The following is a 20760-nucleotide window of genomic DNA, read 5'->3' as shown; positions in this document are numbered from 1 at the left end:
ATATGTCGTCTTGATAAAGTTTGGGAACCCTTGCTTTAGATTCTAAAGCAAGGGTTCCCAAACTTATCTCAAGACGACTTACAAGAGAAATTAGATGTCTCCCAAAATACAACAGCACATTGGGATGCAACATGCTATGAGTTTGTAGATCTTGTACAGTAGATAGATCTACAAGATATACAAACTCATAGCGTGAAAATAGATCAATTTTCACTACTTAAAAAAACTAAACAAAAAACATCCATGGAACAAAAAAAACATCCATGGTCCTGACCCAGTTTTATATTTTTTTCTTCTTTTTTTAACTTACTCAACTCTTAGTGATTTTGTCAATGCTAGATAAATGCACAGGAAATGCAGCTTTTTTTGTATATCAAGTCATGTAAAAAGAAATAAACTAAAATAAAGCATAATCATAGATCAACTTTTATTTAAGGTTCAACCGGGTCCATTTACAATGCTGTGAAAACAGAAGCATGAACCAAATCATACACACTTAAGAGTATTTACATTTGCACTCATATACAAGTTACAGCAGTGATCGTGCAGAAAAACAAGCCTAACTCAATCAACCCGAGTCAGGCATGATGAGCCTGAGCCCCGTTTTAAAACAGCAATGCTCTTAGAAAGTTGGTGTTTTTTATTGTTTCGTTTTTTCAGTTTGTAAAGTCTTGATTGTTTATTTTGTGTGGTAATACATTTGTATGTTATATGATATCCGTGTTGGAGCCCGAGGAAAGGGAGGGAGAATCTTACCTGACTCAACCTGAAACCACAGGCCAGGCCCGGCCGGTCTTTGGTCCAGGCAGAGAATCAAACCTCTAAGTTCTGGGTTGAATTTTGAAAGTGATATACGTGGGCTTACCACAAATTTGGAGGGAAAAAAACAGCACATGAATAAATAGAAACTCTAGTAAAGTGTGCTTCTCTGAGCTAGGCCTGTCACAATTATTACATAATGGTCTAACTACAATTGTTTGAGATAATCAGATATCAGATAATTTTGCATAATCGTCAATCGTTTCCATGTTGAGAAATGTCCATAAGTTTTCAAATATCTTTTCGAAAATAGCCGAAATGGCAGATCTGCAAGCTTGTAGATCAACTATTTCCGCTATTTTGTAAATTTTTTGGGGGGAAAACAAGTCGTTTGTCATATCTGCCCTGTGCAATTTGAGATTACTAAGGCTAAAAGGCAAACAGAAAAACATTTCAATGTTCAATGCAAAAAACACAATTAAATCGTAATTATTTGTGTGACAATTAATCGTCAACTTAAATGTTTCACACAGCTCGGTCCAACAGTGCCGGAGATTAGCCAGCCACAGACACACTGACTGACCGACAGACACACCGACTGACTCACGGATAGATGGACGGACGGACAGGACTCCCTCCGGCCTCTGGCACAGACAATGAGTACTCAAGCATTATGGTGGATGGAAATTAATGATGTAAGGAAAACAGTAGTTTTCAACCAGTGGTCTTTGAGGGTGCTCCAGGTGGTCCCCAGCTAAATGATGGAGTTGGTAAAGAAAATAACCCAAATAAACCCTTTGGTTTCATTTTTTTGCTCTCTCCATTATGTTAGACATATGCATTACTTCATTTACAAGAAGTCTACACACACCGTTTGCCTGTTATCTCTCCTAATGGTACCACATCAATACAGCATAGAATTGTGTACAAACTCTTCTATAAAGATAACCAAATATTCTGTAGTTTTGGGTCTGAGAGGCTAAATCTCATCAATGTCCATGGCTCAAATGCTAAATAAATAATGGGCATTGATACAAAAAGGGTTGAAAACCACTAAATTAAAAGAAACGGAACAATCCATAAGTGTTCAACAACAATCATGAATTTCACTAAGCTTTTAATAAGAGTCCTATCTATGGTACATTCTACATGTAACTCTCTATGGTTCTACCATAGGGCATAGCAGTGGCAGCCATTTTGTGGTGCCACGGATAGAAAAACGATTCATTTTCCCCACAGAGATTTCTGAACATATTTATCTAAATGATTTTATTTTGAAAACAAGGGTAATTTATTCAATATTATATTATATAATAATATAATTAAATATTCAAATATTTTTTGACACATGGTCATGTTTCACCAGGATCCTGGGTAGCTTGGTTCCATGCATAAAATAATTAATATGAATATTTACAGAAATCTCTATGAGAAAAAAAGGGGGTTTCTATCTGTGGCACCACAAAATGGCCACCGCTGCTATGCCCCATTCAAGTCTATGTACACACATCTACAATGAATGCTTGGCGTAAATTAAATAAATCCAATGACCCGAAGAAAAAAAAGATTATTGTGCCTCATAAATTTGATAACATACCAAATCTGAGATTTTGTTAACATACAAAATGTTCTACAGACAGCTGTTCACTGAAAACTGAACTATGTTCACAGAGGGGGTAAACTAAACTCCCTTGTGTCATATCCATTTATTGAATATAAATAAATAAACGGCACGTCTGCACTAAATGTACCCAAATAAAATTTAAAATGAGGAAATTGGTTGAAAACAAATGGCCGCACATATATAGAGGGTATGTGCATGACATCACACCCAGAAGTTATGCAGGAACGCCTACTGGGGGCAAAAAACTACTTTCTGGACGGCCCATACATCCAAACAGTCCTATCTGATTGTATTAAAGTTTAATACAATCAAACCGTGGCAAAGTGAGAACGTTGTTTAATAATTAAACAACGTTCTCACTTTGCCACTCACTTCATGCATGCGCATACCCTCTATTTTCTGTGCTCCATTTCGGTTATGAATATAAGAGGATACAGGGAAACAGAAAGGAGAAACTACAAGGCCCTCCAATCCATCGCACAGCTTGATTATACAAACAAAGAGTCTACATTGTCTCGTCTGCTGACTGAGGAGTCTAGGTGGAAGCCTGCAGCGACTTGCCCTCCAGAACCAACTTGATCTCTTTGGCGTCTAGAGTCTCGTAGGTGAGCAGGGCATCAGCCAGCGTCTTGTGCTCCTTACTGTAGGTCTTCAAGAGGTGTTTAGCGCGCTCATACGAGGCCTGCGTGGAAGAAAAAACATCCATTAGCGTCCATTAATCACCCGGGATTAATCGGAATGGAAACATTTTCATTATTGAGTCTTGGGTAGGTGACCCTGCTCTAGGTCTGAGGATGTCAAAACAATGGTACCGTAGAGTATTATTGTTAATGCTTTCTATTAAACTATTGGACTGTCAAGTAGGTTGCAGGGTAGGCTGGCTCCAGCCCTGAATCGCTACCATTAATAAAACATGTCCTGAACGAAATGAAAATTCAGACTGAGTGTCAGGCTAGCTGCAGGGTACTGATAAGACAGTAATATAATGATCATGTAGATGGTAGTAATATAATCATGTAGATGGTAGTGTGTGTGTGTGTGTAGTTGTTGACTAATTGGATGTTTTATTTTTTATTGTATGCAGTTAATGTTATGTTTGTAATGTGAGACTAAAAGTAAAGGATATGCAAAACCAACATTGGTTTTCTCCTCTCTGAAATAAAGCCATTTTATGCAAATCTAGGGAATATTGGCTTGTATGGTTTCAGTGACCATTGAGCTAAAGAATGGTTCAGAAGCTGTGTTCACGTTCACTCTTCCATTGGAAATAATAGACTCCAACCTGCTTCTGGTCTCATAAAAAGGCGGCCACCTACTTCACACATACGGGAAGTAAACCTGAACCCCGACATGGCTGTCTTTCATTCTTTTATTTTCGTCTCATCTTGGGGAAAGCTCACCTTCAGCAGAACCCTGACTTCCTGCTCGATGGCTGCTTGAGTCTCTGGGCTCTGCTTGGACAGGTCAGAGTAGGTCATGACACCAAGCTGCAACCAAACGCAAATGAGGGTTAGAGTCCCATCAAGCTGCAACCAGACACAATGAAAATGGTGCATTTACTTTACATAGCGCCTTCATCCCAAGACACACACACATTTGTATACCGATATAACGTCTTGCTCAAGTACACGACAACATTACTCTGGGGGAGCCCGGGATCGAACTGGGAACCTTTCGGTTAAGCGGCCACTCTAGCCCCGAGCCACCCTCAATGAGGGTGAGAGTCCCATCAAAGGGAAGAGTTAGACCTCGAGTCTTATGCAACTGCCACAAATGGTTACTGAGCACAAGAGAACAAAGACAGCTTCCAGGGAGCTATTTGAGAGACTAATAGCTACAGTGTTCCAACCTCTCAAGGCATAATTACATGTCGTGCTGACGATGGGCTCGACATTACAGGTTAAGTAGAGGGAACAGGGGTTGATGTTATAGGATACTACGTACCATCTTCAAATAAATAGAAAAGAAACATAAAGGTAGATCCACTGGGTTGACACTAACGGTTGCCCGACTGCCCGTGGCAAGAATGCTTTCAGGTTGCCCGACGGGCAAGTGCATTCCATCTTCGTTAAATATGATTGACTATTCATGAAGCACAATGCTACCTTTTATGCAACCATCAGTTGCACACATTCTGTATTTCACGGTGACTGTCGCCACTCGGCAGTTGACATACATTTGTTCTACATGTGTAAGTTTCACCTATCATCATTTTATAATGGAGGAGATGGTCATCACCTTTGGGCAAGAAGAACATGACCTATACTTGCACAACAGGTAAGTAAGTGTCTCTGAGACCTTATTGTCAACCCAAGAGAATTGGTGTACAGTATGTCTAGTTGTAGTAGTGAAAATCTCTTCAGAACACATGAGTGAGAAAGGGATTATAGGGAGGTGGGAGCAAAGTCTGGAATGTGTGGCCCGCTCATAGAGACCATGAGATCCCCGACACAGTATTCAGCAGTAATTTGGCAGGGAGCTCTAGTCTCAGCCTCATTTTCACTATGCCCGATACTGCCTAAAATGCTGAATGATCTGTATTGGGGGAGTATGTCAGTCTATGCCATTCTGATACCGTGCAATTCATCGCATGATACGTTATTTGCAGATCAATTATTTTGCATTTGAATGCTTCAGTTGACTCTTACTGTACCATTTATACATTTTTAATTTTACTAACTTGTAGCTGCACACTTTAACCATTATTAATTGAATGTTTGTTTATTCCTAGATCAGTGGTTCTCAACTTTTAAGTTCAAATGGAACCAAAAGACCCTCAAGGAACCCACATTGAGAGCCACTGTCGTAGATGTTTATTTTACATTTTTGAGGGGCACCAGCCCCTCTCTCCTATAGACAATTTACGCCATAATGCGCCTCATTACTTCATATTGTCTCTTTATTGTTAATGGCGTTTAATGTTTGCGTGTTGGCACCGTTTGTTTTACATCACCTTATCAACATGAGTTAGACTTTAATATATTACCGCCCCTCACTTCACACGGGTGTGATTTTTTCATTACACACTGGTATCGGTTCGGTACTCAGTATTGACCGATATGCAAGTTATAGAATCGGTATTGTGAAGAAAAACATGGTATGTACATCTCTAAAACAAATCCAAGTTGCATACCTTGTCACTCATTCCAAACCTGGTCACCATCATCTTAGCTATTTTTGTTGCTCCGTCAAAGTCGCTGGATGCTCCTGGGAACATAAGTTGCAAATTTGTTGTACAGTTACACTGTACTTAAATACAATTTTGAGCTATTTTTAGAGTATTACCAATTTTCAACACTTTTACCAGCTACTCCACTACATCTCAGAGATAAATATTGTAGTTTTACTACACTAAAATTACATTGTAGATTTTGATTATAATTTTCAAAACATTATATACATTTCGGCCATTTGAAAATAGCCAATCCACAAGCTCAAAATGTGTCACAATGTGATGCACTGTGAGCTTGTACATCTGCTATTTTCAAGATACTTTTTCCACCACTGCTTACCGGTGGTGATTTGGTCGTCTCCAAAAATGAGCTCTTCTGCTACACGGCCGCCCATGCTGACGTCCATTTGAGCCAAGAGCTGGGCTCGTGTCTCACTCCAGCGGTCATTCTCTGGGAGCATTGACACCTGCAGGGGAGATCATGGAGAAACACACATTAGCTTTGGGAATTGGGTACATGATGGACGGTATGCCTGCCATAATGGTCATAATAGAAAGGTTCATACATTTTGAAACAAAAAAGTGCAAATAGCCGATGTAAAAGCTTACAACATGTGCTTTGTGAGCTTGTGGACCAGCTAGCTATTTCCACTATTTTGTAACATATTTTGAGTATAAAATATGAAATATAGACTATTTAGGCCATAATACATTTTTTTTAAAGATGTGTTTTTGTGGCTTTTGCCTTTATTTTTGAGTGGTGTAAACCACTCCTACAACTGGCTTTGTTAGTTTACGTGTCTGTCTGTGATTTCATTACGTCAGACATTACGTCAGACCACAGCTGATCAGTCTATATAAGACCTTACACCACTCAGTTCACACAGGTGTGATTTTTATTTTATAGAGGGATAGGGTGACAGTATGCTGACAGGAAATGGGGAGAGAGATGGGGGGGGTGACATGCAGTAAAGGCCGTCGGGATCGGGAGTCGAACTCGCGGCACACTGCCAGACTAGATTACCAGCCAAGATGCCCAGGCGGCTACGCCAGCCGCCCACGCCCATAATGCATTTTTTTATTTTGTATTATTGTGTCAGTCATTGTCTTTCAGTTTCTTTGTGTATTTAAGCAGGGACGTAGCTGACCATTTGGTTGCCCTACTCGTAGGATATTTGTGCTGCCCCCCCTCCCCCGACGAGAGCGCTGCATTTCCTCATTCAGATCGGCTATTTTTGCCGCTTGCGAGGACGCACACGCGGCTGCTCCTGATTACGCGGCGTAGCCGCGGACAAAATTGTTATTATGATGGTCGGCTTGGCACCATCATTTTGTTGCCCCCTCGGCATGTTGCCCTACTCGCAGTGCGTATACAGTTGGGTGCCACCGATATTGTCCCTTATTATTTGACCCATTTAGGCCTGACCTCAAAATTTTAAAAAATCCTTCTAAATCCTCCAGTTTTCTGAAATAAATATTTTCACGATTTTTCAAAAATAGCAGACCTACAAGCTCGTAGCGCGCCACTCGGTGGCGCGCTATGAGCTTGTTGATCTGCTATTTTTCAATAGCTAAATTATAACATAATGTTTAAAACACCAAAAGGGGTTCCCGCCCAAAATGGGTTAACTGTCCTTTTGCGCAGATCACGCAAACCTCAGCAAAAAGAAAAGGACAATATCGATGGCCTCCAACTGTACGTAGCGACGGCACTGTATTTAAGTTCTTGTCATATCTACCCCGTTCAACTTTTGTTTACAAAGCCTAAAAGCTACACAACTAAATCATTAATCGCAATTATTTGACATATGACAATTAATCGTCAATTACAATTTCATTATTGTGACAGACCTACAGAGGCCAATTAGACAGTTTTCTTCTAAAGTGAGCCTTTTAAATAATGATAATAATAATTAAAAGATGGGTAAAAAATACTCACGTGGCCGAGAGTGGGACCTCTAGGCATGATAGTGGCTTTATTGATTGGCATTGCATCTTTGGTGTAGATGGCAACGATGGCATGGCCAGACTCATGGTAGGCTGTGATGGTCTTATTCTTCTTGTCAATCTCCACACTCCTCCTCTCAGGGCCTAGAGACAAGGACACAAAGGATAAGGGGAGCATTAGGAATAATTAACCCATTTAGACTGGAGGCTGATTCTTAAAATAAAAAAATAAAAATAAAAAGGCTTCTAAAATCCTAATTCTGTTAGTGGCTCTCAAACCTTTTCATTTCAAGGAGTCCCACAATTATATATATTTTGGCCACCGACCCCATCTCAAAATATGTTGTTCCAGGGACCCCCAGAAGCACGGATTTGAGTTACAAATGTTCGCATTAAAAAAATATATATATATATATATATATATTCAGAGATTTGCTCAAATTTTCCAGATTTTTCAAAAATAGCTACATCTATGCTATGAGCTTGAATTATGTGCTATATTCTTTTACAGACAAAGTTTCAAATAATGGTTGGTTAAAAGCTAAAGTGACATGGACGCTTTCCAGGTCTTACTAATAATCAATGCCAAGAACAGAAAAAAAGAAGACACATTCGACCAGAGGCGTTAATCTAGCTGAAACTTGGTTGGCTTGGACCACCCAACCGTGAGAACTCTCCTGGTCACAGGAATTCGAGTGACACCACAAATCCATTGACCTGACATTCTCCCTGCCTACACAGTCTCATCTAGCCCATTTTGACCCGAGCTCGATTCTACAAATGTCTTCTAAATTATGAGTTTTCTGAAAACCCTGTTTCTATATCAGTGGTTCTCAACAGCTTCTTTCATGTCAAGGACCCCCAGAATTATCTGTATTGGCCTTGGCCACCGACACCCATCTGAAAATATGTTGGTCCAGGGACCCCCCCAGAAGCAAAGATTTGTGTTGAAAACGTTCCGCTCTGAAATAATATATATTCAAAGATTTGCGCCACATTTTCACGATTTTTCAAAAATAGCAGACCTACAAGTTCATAGCGCGGCACTTGGTGCCATGCTATGAGCTTGTAGATCTGCTCTTTTTCAATAGCTAAAGTATAACATAATGCTATAAACACCAAAAGGGGTTCCCGCCCAGAATGGGCTAGAGAGTTCATTCCATAGTTAATCTGTCTCGTGCATGGATTAAAGCTAAATTAAATCTCACAACTGAAAACATTGTATTCACCATGTCTTAATGTGCGATTTGTGACAGTGTAAAAGGAGCCCCCCCCACACTAATGTTGTGCCTAAACAATTTAAACGATGTCAAAATATGATGTTTTAGTTATATTGTTCCTGCTGTTCTACATACTGCCAACGAGGTGCAGAAATTACCGATTGAGGCTTTAACCTCTGCTTTTATGAAATATCCGAGACCATTAGGGTTTATGGAAGATGCTTCTGAACATTGCTAGTCTAACCGACCACTTCAAATGCTCTAATCTTAAAGGACAACTCCAGACTAAAATAACATACAGGCTAATTTTCCTACTTATATACCTTGCCATGGGGTCTACAAGCTTGCAACGCATTGCGATCTTGTAGATAGAATAGTGCAACACTGTGCAACATGCTTCCATAGAAGACAAGACATGTTGGCTTCCTTCTATGGAATCCAAATAATCGAAATCAGTTATGGGAACTTTAATCCATCCATGCTCATGTGATTTAAAGTAGTAGTAGAGAGTGTGTGTGTGTGTGTGTGTGTGTGTGTGTACGGCCCTGTCTCTATTCACCCATGAGGATCTTGTCCTTGGCAAACTCCAGGTCCAACATTGTGACCATCTCCTTCTCGTCCACAGCCGCCTTCAGGGCTGCCTGGTTGACCAGGTTCTCCAGCTCCGCCCCAGTGAATCCCACTGTGCCCCGGGCGATGATCCCAGCCTCCACGGCTTGGGAAAGAGGGGGGGGGGGAGACAGTTGATTTAAGATGTTACCAGGGGTTTGAAACAGTGAGGGCTTTCACGTGACGGGAACAATAAGGTTCTGTCCGCTGTGTGTGAATATAGTTTTGCAATTATGTTAGCTTAGAAGGCACTTGTCTGACTAACTGATGCTTAGGTGCTGCAGAGGGTGGTGGAAAACAAACGCCCAGAACATCACCCACAGCAGTCTTCCTTCTTTTGAGGATATCTACGTCAGCAGGTGCAAGAGCAGTGCATGCGTCCCGCATTAAGGAGGACCCCACTCACCCGGCGCATAAACTGTTCGACCCGCTCCCTTCGGTTAAGAGGCTGCGGTGCATCAAAGCCAGAACTGAAAGGCTCAAATGCAGCTTCTGCACAGAAGTTAAGACTGATGAACGCTATGCCCCAATACATGCACTTACTTTGGCTGTTCTGCCTTGCTGTGCTGTTATGAGAATGCCAGTTGGGTGTGTGTGGTTTTGAGGTTATTATTCTGTGAGGTTAGGCATAGTATTTGTGAGGTTAGGATGAGGTGCTGTTATACAGAATATGCTGCCATATTATCTTGTTTTGATAAATGCTGGATGGTACTTTTGTTTCTATACGCTGCTTCATCTTAGATTTACTGCACTTTAGGATTTTATGCTATTTTTTTATTAATTAAATGAATTCATGAAAATTAGTGACTATGGGTTACAGTAATGATTGTCATCGTCATCATTCGACAATTTAATTTGACCACGATACATTTACCGGTAGTTCAAATCTTACACGCTTATAATCATATTCTCAAGTGTACTTTTCCATTGTAACCTACCAGGGTCTACTATGATCTTGGACAGGTACCATTTGAGAATTTCCGTGCGGCCTTTCACATCGGGCCTGGGGACTGTCACCTGCATGTCAAACCTCCCAGGCCTTATCAGAGCGCTGCAACGTAAAGCAGATGTAGATGTTCAGACACGTGTGTCATGACATTTGTGACATGGGAATGGTAATCACACTGGTACTTTAGAGCATCTCTATTTGACTCTATTTTAAGTCAAATGTAATTCTTGGTCATCCATCACAGCAAAAGGCTCCTAGTTTATCCGAAGAAAACTGTCAACCCTACCCTACTGTCAACTCTAAACTAGAGTTTATATTCAGTTCCATTCAGGTACAGTGTGAGATGACAATTTTAAATAAATGTCAAATTTCAATCCATTATCAACATCACATCTTGCATCATGTTCAAAGAAAGTAAACATACCTATCCAAAGCCTCTGCGAAGTTTGTAGCACCAATAACGATGACACCTTCATTAGGTTTGAACCTGTAAAAGACAAAGCATCGAGTATTGTCCTTTCATCAGTATTTCATCATATCCACACTGTCTGAGTTACAAATCATAATGTTCCCCATCCTCTATAGCAGTGGTTCTCAACATATTTTGTGCCAAGGACCCCCAAATTGATACAAATTAACTTGCAGACCCCACAATTTGAAAATATGTCAGAGACCCCCATGTGTGGCTCTAGACCAGTGGTTCTCAACGCTTTTAATTTCTAAGGACCTGCAGTTTGACATGCATTAGACCATGGTCCCTCCCTCCCTCCCTCCAACACACCCACAAGGGTCCATTTGGTTAACTATCAATGATTTTGCTGGGGACCCCCTGGAACCCACTCAAGGACCCCACTCTGGTCCCTTTTCCACCAAAATAACTTAACAGGTTCTGAACCAGTTCATTTTCAGTAGGAACACTGGTTCAAAATTAGGCAGGAAAAAGGAACCGAACCGGTTCAACCCTGGTGAAAAAGGGTCCTCTGAGAACCACTGCTCTATAGATGTTAGAGTGAATAGCCGCCAACTAACCCGTCCATCTCTGCCAACAGCTGGTTGATGGTTTGCCTGGAGTACGGGTGCATTGGGGACTCAATCCTCTTGCCTCCAACACTGTCCAGTTCATCAATGAATATCACACAGGGAGCATTAGCTTTTGCCTCTTCTGTAAACCACAAAAAGAATAGGCGTGATAGTGTGATATCATCCACCATTTTGATATGCTTTAATATTGGACACTGTTCAAACAAAATGTTTATTGCGGTGAAGGATCACAATATTAGTCCTTGTTTGACACAATGCCATGTGCATTGCTGTTCTTTTAAAGCCATCAACAGATGAGTTTTGGCGTTTTCAATCTATTCCCAGGCCTTTCAATCGAATAATTTGTAAAACGATATTCATAATGATCAGGCGTTGACGCAAACGGTTGCCCGACTGCCCGTGGCAAGTATATAAAGCATTCGGGCAAGAAGTGGAGTTTGCTTTCAGTTTGCACGACCGGCAAGTGTGTTTGAGTGGGGCAGTTGCACTCATTCCGTTATCATTCAAGTTATCGATTGGATTCGATATCTATTGGATTTAATATTCATTTGTTGCTTCATTCTAATGTGGAATGCGTGATACCTTTGATGTGAGTTTCAAGCATGCAAGTAGTAAGTGAAACAAATAAATACAAAATAAATGTTGAAATGAACGGTAATTCAAGTCAACCCCAATAATGCCCCTCCACTCCAACAACAGAGCAAGACAAACTCACTGAAGAGGTTCCTGATACGGCTAGCGCCGACGCCCACGAACATCTCGTCAAACTCGGACCCAGAGGCGTAGTAGAAAGGCACGTCGGCCTCCCCGGCCACCGCTCTCGCCAGGAGGGTCTTCCCTGTGCCTGGTGGGCCGATCAGCAGGATCCCTGAAGAACAACAATGGATGACACAATTAGCAGGAATCTTCTTCTTTTTAGTTTTGGAATAAAAAATAAAAAAAAGGTTTTCTGAAAACTTAGGATTTAGAAGGTGTTTTTAAAGGCCTAAAATGGGTTGGAAAAATAACTAGTATGGAGGGGCAGTGGTACCCATCTCAAAAATAGTTATTGCCAGGGACCCCCAGAAGCAAAGATTGAGTACTGTACTTGTGCTGTACAAGCCCTCATCCCTGGCCTGTGTGTGTGTGTGTGTGTGTGTGTTAGGCTGTGCAATAGTGACACTTGGTGGTGAACAAATGCTATTTTCGTGATCGGACAGACCCAGCCACCAGCCAGGGACAGACCCAGGGACACACATAGCTGTCTCAATAATGTTTGCTTTAAAAAATATACATAGATCTATATATATTTAAAGATTTGCATACATTTACACGATTTAAAAACAATAGCAGATCTACTGGATTAAGTGGTTGAAATGATTGTGGTGTAGGTATAGTAAAGATGATTGGTCCACGGCCAAATACATGTGATTTTGGGGGTCCTTCGCACAAAAAAGGTTTGAGATCTAATGATTTAGAAGGAATCAGCCTGAGGTTAAAATGGGTTAAAGAAAGATTTTGGTAAAGCCACACTACCTACCTTTAGGTAACTTTCCACCCAACACAGTGAATTTCTGGGGATTCCTGAGAAACTCCACGACATCTTGAAGTTCGTTCTTTGCTTCATCCACTCCTTTGACATGATCGAATGTCACATTCTTCAACTGGACGGGGTCCATCGCAGAGTCCAACCCGGACGTGGTGCGGAACCTTACTGCAGAGATCCAACAGAAACACAACCCATTCATTTCTATATGTTTTTTAAACACAGGGGATACAACTGTTTGATTAGCACAAGCTTGGCCTGGTCATGTGAATATGGAGATGCAAAGTGCACCTCAAAAATATCACTTAAGTGTTTAAATAGAATGTTGATATAATTACTTAGCTGCAGCATAATCAACACCTAAATGCACAAAACACAACAAGACGTTGGTAACGCTAACTATCTCAATGGAAAAAAATAAAAGAATGCACAATGAGTCTATATTGTCCTAAAAAGTCACCAAACCGTCTCGTATTAGTAAAACTATGCCTACCTTAAACCTAGCATTATTCTTAAAGTAAAACTACGGTATGCCTAAACCTACCCTTATTCCTAAACATAACCTCAGTAAAACTATACTTAAACCTAACCTTAATCTCAGTAAAACAAACAAGAATACAAGAACAGCTGGGGGGGGGGGGGGGGGGGTCTCATCTCATCAAGGTGTGCTAGCAGGGTGATGGAAGTGACTAGCGTGCTAAAAGAACAAATGAAAACGGACACAAACCAGCATCAGAAAAGGAGCCTTTACCCGAGAGGAACGGGGTTTTGTACAGGCCATACATGCCGATGAGGAGGAGGGTTAACAGCACCAGTCTGGTTCTTCTCTGGGAGTCTGTTGACACAGGGTACAAACCAAGGTTAGTGCAAATAGACTTGGCACAATATTTGATAATATTGAATATCGCAAGTGCTATGGTTACGAGTCCTTTTTGAAAGCTGGAAATGTACTTGGGCCTGAGGTCACGTGGACCCTGGCATCTGCCACAAAATCACACGCAAACATATATTGGAAGAAATTACATGGTTGCTTATATCTAACCTTCATATTTTACAATCACTTATGATACTTACAATAGATGTCTCCACTAGGCCTAATAGCCATTAGTTTATGTTACAGGCGAGCCTATCTTGTTATGATTCAGTAGCCTTTGGAGCAGCCACACTATAACTATGATTTCTGCCCTGTGCTCTTGGCAGAACTACCACTGCCATGAGTGTTTTTTGTACTTCTCCCCATGGCCCATGATATCATGCATGTACATAAAACATAACCATCAACACCTACAATATTGTCTTGACTCCTATTTGCCTCATCGATTGCTGATTGATCCAGAATTCCATGACCGTAGGCACTGACATTTTGTATCACATGTGTCTTGATAAACGTTATACAATATATAAATATTGAACAATTGTCAAGGTGAGCAGTGTGTTTTTTTTTATTACATGGGTATATTTTATAGGAGATATGACTTCTAGCACTACAGAGAGAACACACATACCAGCTTCAATGCAGTGCTGCCACCCAGTGACAAAATGCTGCAACTGCTAATGATATAAGTTACGAAATTGTGGCCTACACTTCTGGCTAATCAAGCCGATGTCAAGGGCAGTGCACACAAAGTGCACTGCCTTGTGACAGGGCGAATGGAAGTGGCAGGGCAGCAAGCACATACCTTGGGTTCTTTGGGTGACGGCCTGAGACCTCATGAAGCCCTCGGTGAAACCGCTCTTGAAAGCGTCCTGCTGGTTGTCTGGAAGGTTCTTCTGTTTCACCACCTGGTCCAGTGTCTGTGCCTCTGGTACCTTTTCCCTCATGAGCAATCCCTGAGAGGCAGAGGAAATATGAAATCATGGGAACAGATCATAAAAAAGAAACAGATGTCTCTGTGCAAAAGAGACAGAAAGAAGAATGATTGGATCTCAATAGGGCATCAGCGCATTCAGCAGGAGTCCTCACCAAGTGTAGGCTTACAGTCTACCACCATGTCAGAACATGACTGAAAGGAGTTATCTAGATTCCATGAAAAATGTTGTCAGGCTAAGTCCTAATCTGAGATTTGTGAAAAGAGCGCCCCCACACACTGCACAAAAGAAATATCCAAGATCATCAGGGTTTTCAGGAAGATTAAACATTAGTCTAGTTTGACCACTTCAAATACTCTTTCATCTTAAAATAAATAACCGGAAATAGGTTATCTACAACCTTACAACAGGTCACAGACATGTTGTAAGATGGTAGATAACCTAATTTCGGTGCATGACATACATGACATACATACTAATATGCAGACAAGTCCAAATGACAGAAATCACTTTTATGGCTTCCATGTGTTGAAACCACTTTTCTACAATTCCATCACCTACGATAAAAATTGCTAGAGAACAAGCAGTGTTTAATAAACATAAGGATATAGATACACAACTAACTACTTTCTTTTTTTTTGATAAATTGATCATACTACAGCATCAAAAGTTAGCAGTTCAAATTGGAAGCTTGTAGATCTGAAAAGTAACGGTTTTGGACATTTCCACCCGACAGCAACAATATTCCGGACCATTTCCACACTGTTAGAAGGAACAGTCAAGGCGAGAGAGAAGCACACATAGGCGAGCAGCGAACAAACACAGACCTTCAGGAAAGTTGGTGTGTGGGCCTCTGTCTCTGCTGGACCGTCATAACCAGACTCCAATCGTCTGCTTTTTCTCAGTGTTTTGAATCCTCGATGCTGGACCCATACTGAAGGAAAAAGGACAAAACATCTCTAAAAGCCTATGCAATACTACGTAGAGTAACATGCATGTGCTTGGTGCAAACTCTTACCAGGCAAGTACGGTAGCTCTGAGCAGACAGCTTTCAGTGGACTATGGTGTTGTCTGTGAAATATCGGTGAGCCAAATACACCCAGTCTTCTGTGTGAATACCCTATGAAATAAATGCATTTTGAAATAAATAACAACTATATTTTAATAATGTTCAATCTCTATAGGCTACCCATATGCAAAAAGAAAACGTTAAACAAATCAAGTCACTAACCAGGAAAACATAGTGTAATTTTAGATGTTTACGTTGGCTATTCAATAACAGCAGATGTAGAAGCTTTAGCGTGTCGCGATACAAGCTTTTTTTTATAATTTTTTTTTTATTGAAAAAGTGTGAGAACTACTGATTTAGAAGGCATTTGTAAAAATCGGCCTTGGGTTAATATGTCACACTAAAAAGGTCTAGTCTAGTCTGTTGGTACATCCACCCGGTGGGGACTCCTCACTGGCAGGTGAGTCAGTAGGATATTACAACAGCAGTGACAACAAAGAAGTGTGTGGGGAGGAATAATTTGGCATAACGACTACATTGAGGAGAAAAAGCTAAAAAAAATAATTAAGGAAGAAAACCATGTCCAGTTTCAGGCAGTGTGGTCACTTGTAGCTCAGTTGGTACCACAGCTTTCCAAATGGAATGTTGAAACAAAAAAGGTTCTTCTTCTCTCACCATGTTTGTTCTGGAAGAAAGTGTCTGCTGAGACATGGGTGGTCCTCCACGGTGAGGGTGGGACGGGACAGGGTTCCTCTGGTCCCAGTGTGGGCAGCAACCTGCTGACCAGCTCATCAAGCTGACCCACTTTCAGCTCAGACAACCCCAGCTCCTTCAGGCTCACAGTGGGCTGAAAGAAGATGCATGTGATTTGTGAAACAGCATTAAAAAAAAGCCTCCAGAACACACTGGCACCGTGTTTCCCTAAACTATGTAAAGTTAGGATTATGATTTTTTTTGGTGCAGTTTGTCAAATTGTTCCTGCCGGTCTACAACCAGTTGACGAAATTGAACATTCCAAGATCAAGGTTCATGGTTGTCATTATTTGTCTCCCTTCGAAATTCGTCTTGGAGACAGAGTCACATATGCATACATACAGTAGTATAACATATACACTTTCACAGAAAGAAAAGAAAAACACCATGAAACACACCAACATAAAAAACAGACTCCACGGTTATACTCACACCGTGGAGTCCTATATCTCCTACCAGATGGCAGTAGCTCGTACTTTCGGTTCAATACATGCAGGGGGTCGGATATATGATATTCCGAGCTCGTTATTACTGCTTGTTCAAAAATGGCCTGTGGTGGAGTGATCGGGGGGGTGGACATCCTCATGATCTTCTACGCCATATTTGCTAGCCTAGCAATTTGTATTTAACAGCTCAGAGTTCATGGTGTTGACCAAAGATTTATGTTAGTGTTCTATCGAGCAGTCTTGGAAAGCCTGGTCAGGTTTGGCATCACAGTTTGGTTCGGTAATCTCTCAGTGCAACTGAGGTCCAAATTGTTCAGATTGGTGCAGACTGCAGGGAAGATCATAGGGGTAAGACAACTCCCCTCTCTGCAGTCTATTTATGAGCAGGCTACATTAAAACAGGCTCAAAAGATCGTCAGTGATGTTACCCATGTTTTAAATGGCGAGTTTGTACTTCTGCCCTCTGGGAGAAGATACAAAGAACCAAAGTGGAAGTACATCAGATTGAAAAAATCGTTTGTACCAGCATCACGAGGCTTTGAAACAGCAGTAACTGTGTGAGGCTAGATTATCCACATCATGTGTGCAATTGTGTAATGTTGTGTCTTCCTCTGTAATGTATTTTGTTTGTCATTGATATTTTATGTGTGGCTGTAGCTGGGGTGAAAGCCCAAGACAAATCTCCCTTGTGGACAATAAAGTTTACCTTGACCTTGAAACCACCTGGACATACAGTACCATATCTCACGATAGATTTTACTTGTACATGTTACAAGTTGTACTTGTAACATGCGTGTGCCAGCTCAGGTCCTGGTCGATCTGCACTCCATTAGGGTGAGCACATATTTTATTGCGAGTTTTGACCACTTATAATACTACTAATCTTAAAATAACTAATAACAAAAAGATTGCCTGGGGACTTCAGGAGAGACAATCCTAAAGAACATTGTAATGAGCTGGCAGGAAGCAAAGGCCCAGGCCCAGAAGAAAGGGAGATGGAGAGCCCTGGTGAACACCCTATGCCCCTCAACGGGGTAAAGACGATTAGGTCAAGTAAGCCAGTATGATTATTATTATTAAAGGAGCATTCAGTGATTTGGAAAACCCCCTGGTCCGCCCCGGTAACAAGATGTGCACATGCACGCACTGCAGTGGAGGGACACGCGACAGGCCAACAGCACACACACCAAGGCCCGCCCCCGCTCGATCGTGATTGGTGGAAGGCCCCTCTCTATCCTGATTGGATGAAGGCTGGGCCACCTAGCCAAAAACGAAACCTAAGGTTTATTTGACCCCAGGGGTTAACTGGGGACAGGGAGGAACTCCTTATATGGTCAGCACACTATAGTAGGGATGATTATCATAACAAAACAAAAAAAACAAGTGAAATCACTGAATATACCTTTAAAGCACATTGAATTGCCTTGTTGTTGAAATGCGCTATAGAAATAAACCAGCTTCATTCATCTTTGTTGACTTCATCTTTGGCTCATCATATATTAAATAAATACTAGCAAGGGGGAAAAAAGCAAATTGTCACGCCCTACCTCGTTGAGCAGAGGATTGTGTTCAGCGGTGAAGTCCTTCTGCAGACTCTGGACTGAGGCAGAGGCCGCAGAGTTGACTGAACTCTTCAAGGAATGGAGGGCATTGATGAGCTGGGTGAGGGCCACTGTCATCTGGGAACATAACATCACACAGGTGGACAAAGATATGAAGTATTAATGCAAACGGACACAATGTTGATAGATGAGTTCAACAATATTTGTCACACCACAGGTTTATGTGTATACAAATGTGGGTGGAATTATTTGTATACAAACTTCATGTGCAAGAAGGGGGCAAAACGTTGGAACTCTTTTCCTATGGATCTAAAGCTAGAGACAGATGGTAATGTGGTTAACAGAGGACTCAAACTATGATTGAAATCAAATCAACTGTGATTACATGATAGTTTCTGATAATTGGAACGATTATGTTTACTTTAGCTCAGCTCATCAATTTAATGATGTTATTTTATTTTGTAGTAGTTTGATTGGGTTTTAGATGAGTGTTTCTATTAAGAAAAGCCTCCTGTGGACAGGTGTTGAACACTTTAAAGGTGACTCCAGACCAAACAGTACTGTTCATGTTCAGAGTAGACTAGTCAAAGACTAGATAAACATAACAAACTGATCTCCCATCTTTTGTAGTTTTTCCAGGAACACTGACTGTCTGAAACAGTTGCATCTATTTGAAATCTGAGCTTTAAGAAACTAACCAACCACACAGATTGTCTGTCCATATATTGTATTTCAATGCTTTCGAAGACATTCGCTCCTGGAAGTCTTGGCGTCATTGCAGCATGCATAACTCTAAAAGGATGTATTGGTTACACGCTTCCATTTGTGTTGTAAATGTACCACGCCATCTTTAGGTTCATTGTTTTATTGTTGAAATCACTGAATTTGTTTAGACTCAAGGTTATTTTGTAGACTCCAATGATTTTGTTTTCTAAGCGCTGATTTTTGTATTAAAGTATTTGAAGTCAGTGACATCGAAAGGTTCTTACAACTAATCACAACTGATATAGAGCATAGCATTTTGATTCATAAAGTTCTTGACAATAGAACACATTCCAGTTTTGGACCATTTCAGCCTAATATCTCTCTTTTTGTGTGTGTGTGTGTCATCACTGTTAATATTTTTTTGTACGTATCCATTAAAATAAAACCAGGCATTGGGGAGGAGCGGGCCTCATAGACATGACAGTGTCATGACAATGTTTCTGTGCTCTGCATTAACATGCAGACAAACAGTATGTCCTTCCAATAAGGTTATGTAACTTGAGCTCTATGATAATGACTGGATATGCGCCCTTGAAGTTACCATGTACAACTAGATATACGTACACAATCCTCTCACTTACATTGAATGTATTGCTGTGGTATAGCACAATGATGCCATCGTTAAACAACTGTATTTACAGTGACGAGGCCTGAGCCCTGACGGCGGGTATCATTGGCCGCTAACTTCCGTTACAAATAATAAACAATACACAATATACAACCCATTTGATAATAGTTGCACATAGTTTTGACATTATTATCAACAAAACGAAACAATAGTTCAGATTTGTAACAAAAACGCGAGGAAGCTGTAAGGTTATGAACACTATTAACAAGTCAGTTTAATTAGCATCGTCACATTGTTATTACCTGCTGTGGTTGGAACGTGGTTGAAAATGAAAACATTATTATTCCACAAATATGATAAATGAACTTTTGAGGGTTGGTTTATGTGGGAGTAGACCCTCAGAATAATGTCCTCTCTCTCTCAGAGCTCCGTCCTTGTTTTATTTTCCTCTTGTTGTCACACAACTTATTTCAGACAGAATGCAAATGGACTCCCTGGAAGTAAGGTCAACTAGCCTACAAAATTACGTCATTTGAATGACTACCACCGGGTCAAAGTTGCATCATAAACCCGGAGCCCTTTCTTTCTTTTTTTCTTTCTTTCTTTCTTTCTTTCTTTTATTTTTATATATTTTGTTCTAGTAACTGCTGTTTGTACTGTTATTTTGTGATTTGTAATGTTTATATTTTGTCAATAAGAAAAACAAAAAACAAAAGTTGCATGATCTTGCATCATAAAATATTTTTGGATAGCTATTTTAATATTATAATGTACATAATTGTAGATTAATTGATCAAACTATACCAATCATAAAAACATGTTGGACATACATAATTATTTCATGCACTGGTTTTATTTTTAATCCCGTGTAAACACTAATAGGTTTCCCTTGCTGCCCGATTGAAAATAAAATATACAAATCTAGAACAGCCCCAAGCCTTTATCAAATATGTAATCAATCATATATACACACCAATCCCCGTTCATGGGACAAAACCAAAA

The 20760-nt window shown here is 40.6% G+C and overlaps 1 protein-coding gene across 2 annotated transcripts; it reads right to left on the bottom strand.

Annotated features, from left to right (window-relative positions):
* Positions 1-413: 413 nt before the first annotated feature.
* Positions 414-20276, bottom strand: yme1l1a (YME1-like 1a). Of its 2 annotated transcripts, none has more exons than XM_079490335.1 (18): positions 20061-20276; positions 18411-18542; positions 16340-16511; positions 15674-15775; positions 15483-15589; positions 14526-14676; positions 13574-13681; positions 12841-13014; positions 12037-12189; positions 11310-11442; positions 10705-10767; positions 10270-10382; positions 9282-9437; positions 7495-7646; positions 5896-6022; positions 5517-5590; positions 3784-3870; positions 414-3065 (listed from the first exon to the last, which is right to left on the bottom strand). In XM_079490335.1, the coding sequence occupies exons 1-18, from the start codon at positions 20094-20096 to the stop codon at positions 2919-2921; spliced, it is 2187 nt and encodes a 728-aa protein (XP_079346461.1). In that variant the 5' UTR covers positions 20097-20276; the 3' UTR covers positions 414-2918. The 2 variants fall into 2 exon arrangements, with proteins under 2 accessions (XP_079346461.1, XP_079346462.1); XM_079490336.1 differs by having other exon boundaries at positions 13598-13681.
* Positions 20277-20760: the final 484 nt, after the last annotated feature.

This window comes from Electrona antarctica, assembly GCF_951216825.1.
Source record: "Electrona antarctica genome assembly, chromosome: 20".
Lineage (NCBI taxonomy): Eukaryota > Metazoa > Chordata > Actinopteri > Myctophiformes > Myctophidae > Electrona > Electrona antarctica.
The sequence above is the reverse complement of the archived record's forward strand: the minus strand, read 5'-3'. Positions and strand labels throughout refer to the sequence as shown.

What these genes read in the sequence shown, in the direction of transcription:
- yme1l1a (XM_079490335.1), bottom strand. Translation starts at nt 20,096, where the DNA reads ATGTTTTCATTTTCAACCACGTTCCAACCACAGCAG. An exon ending in AGAGCTACCGTACTTGCCTG is followed by an intron (nt 15,590 to 15,673) that starts GTAAGAGTTTGC and finishes TTTTTCCTTCAG; the next exon opens with TATGGGTCCAGCATCGAGGA. An exon ending in CAAGGACAAGATCCTCATGG is followed by an intron (nt 7,647 to 9,281) that starts GTGAATAGAGAC and finishes CCTTGTCTCTAG; the next exon opens with GCCCTGAGAGGAGGAGTGTG.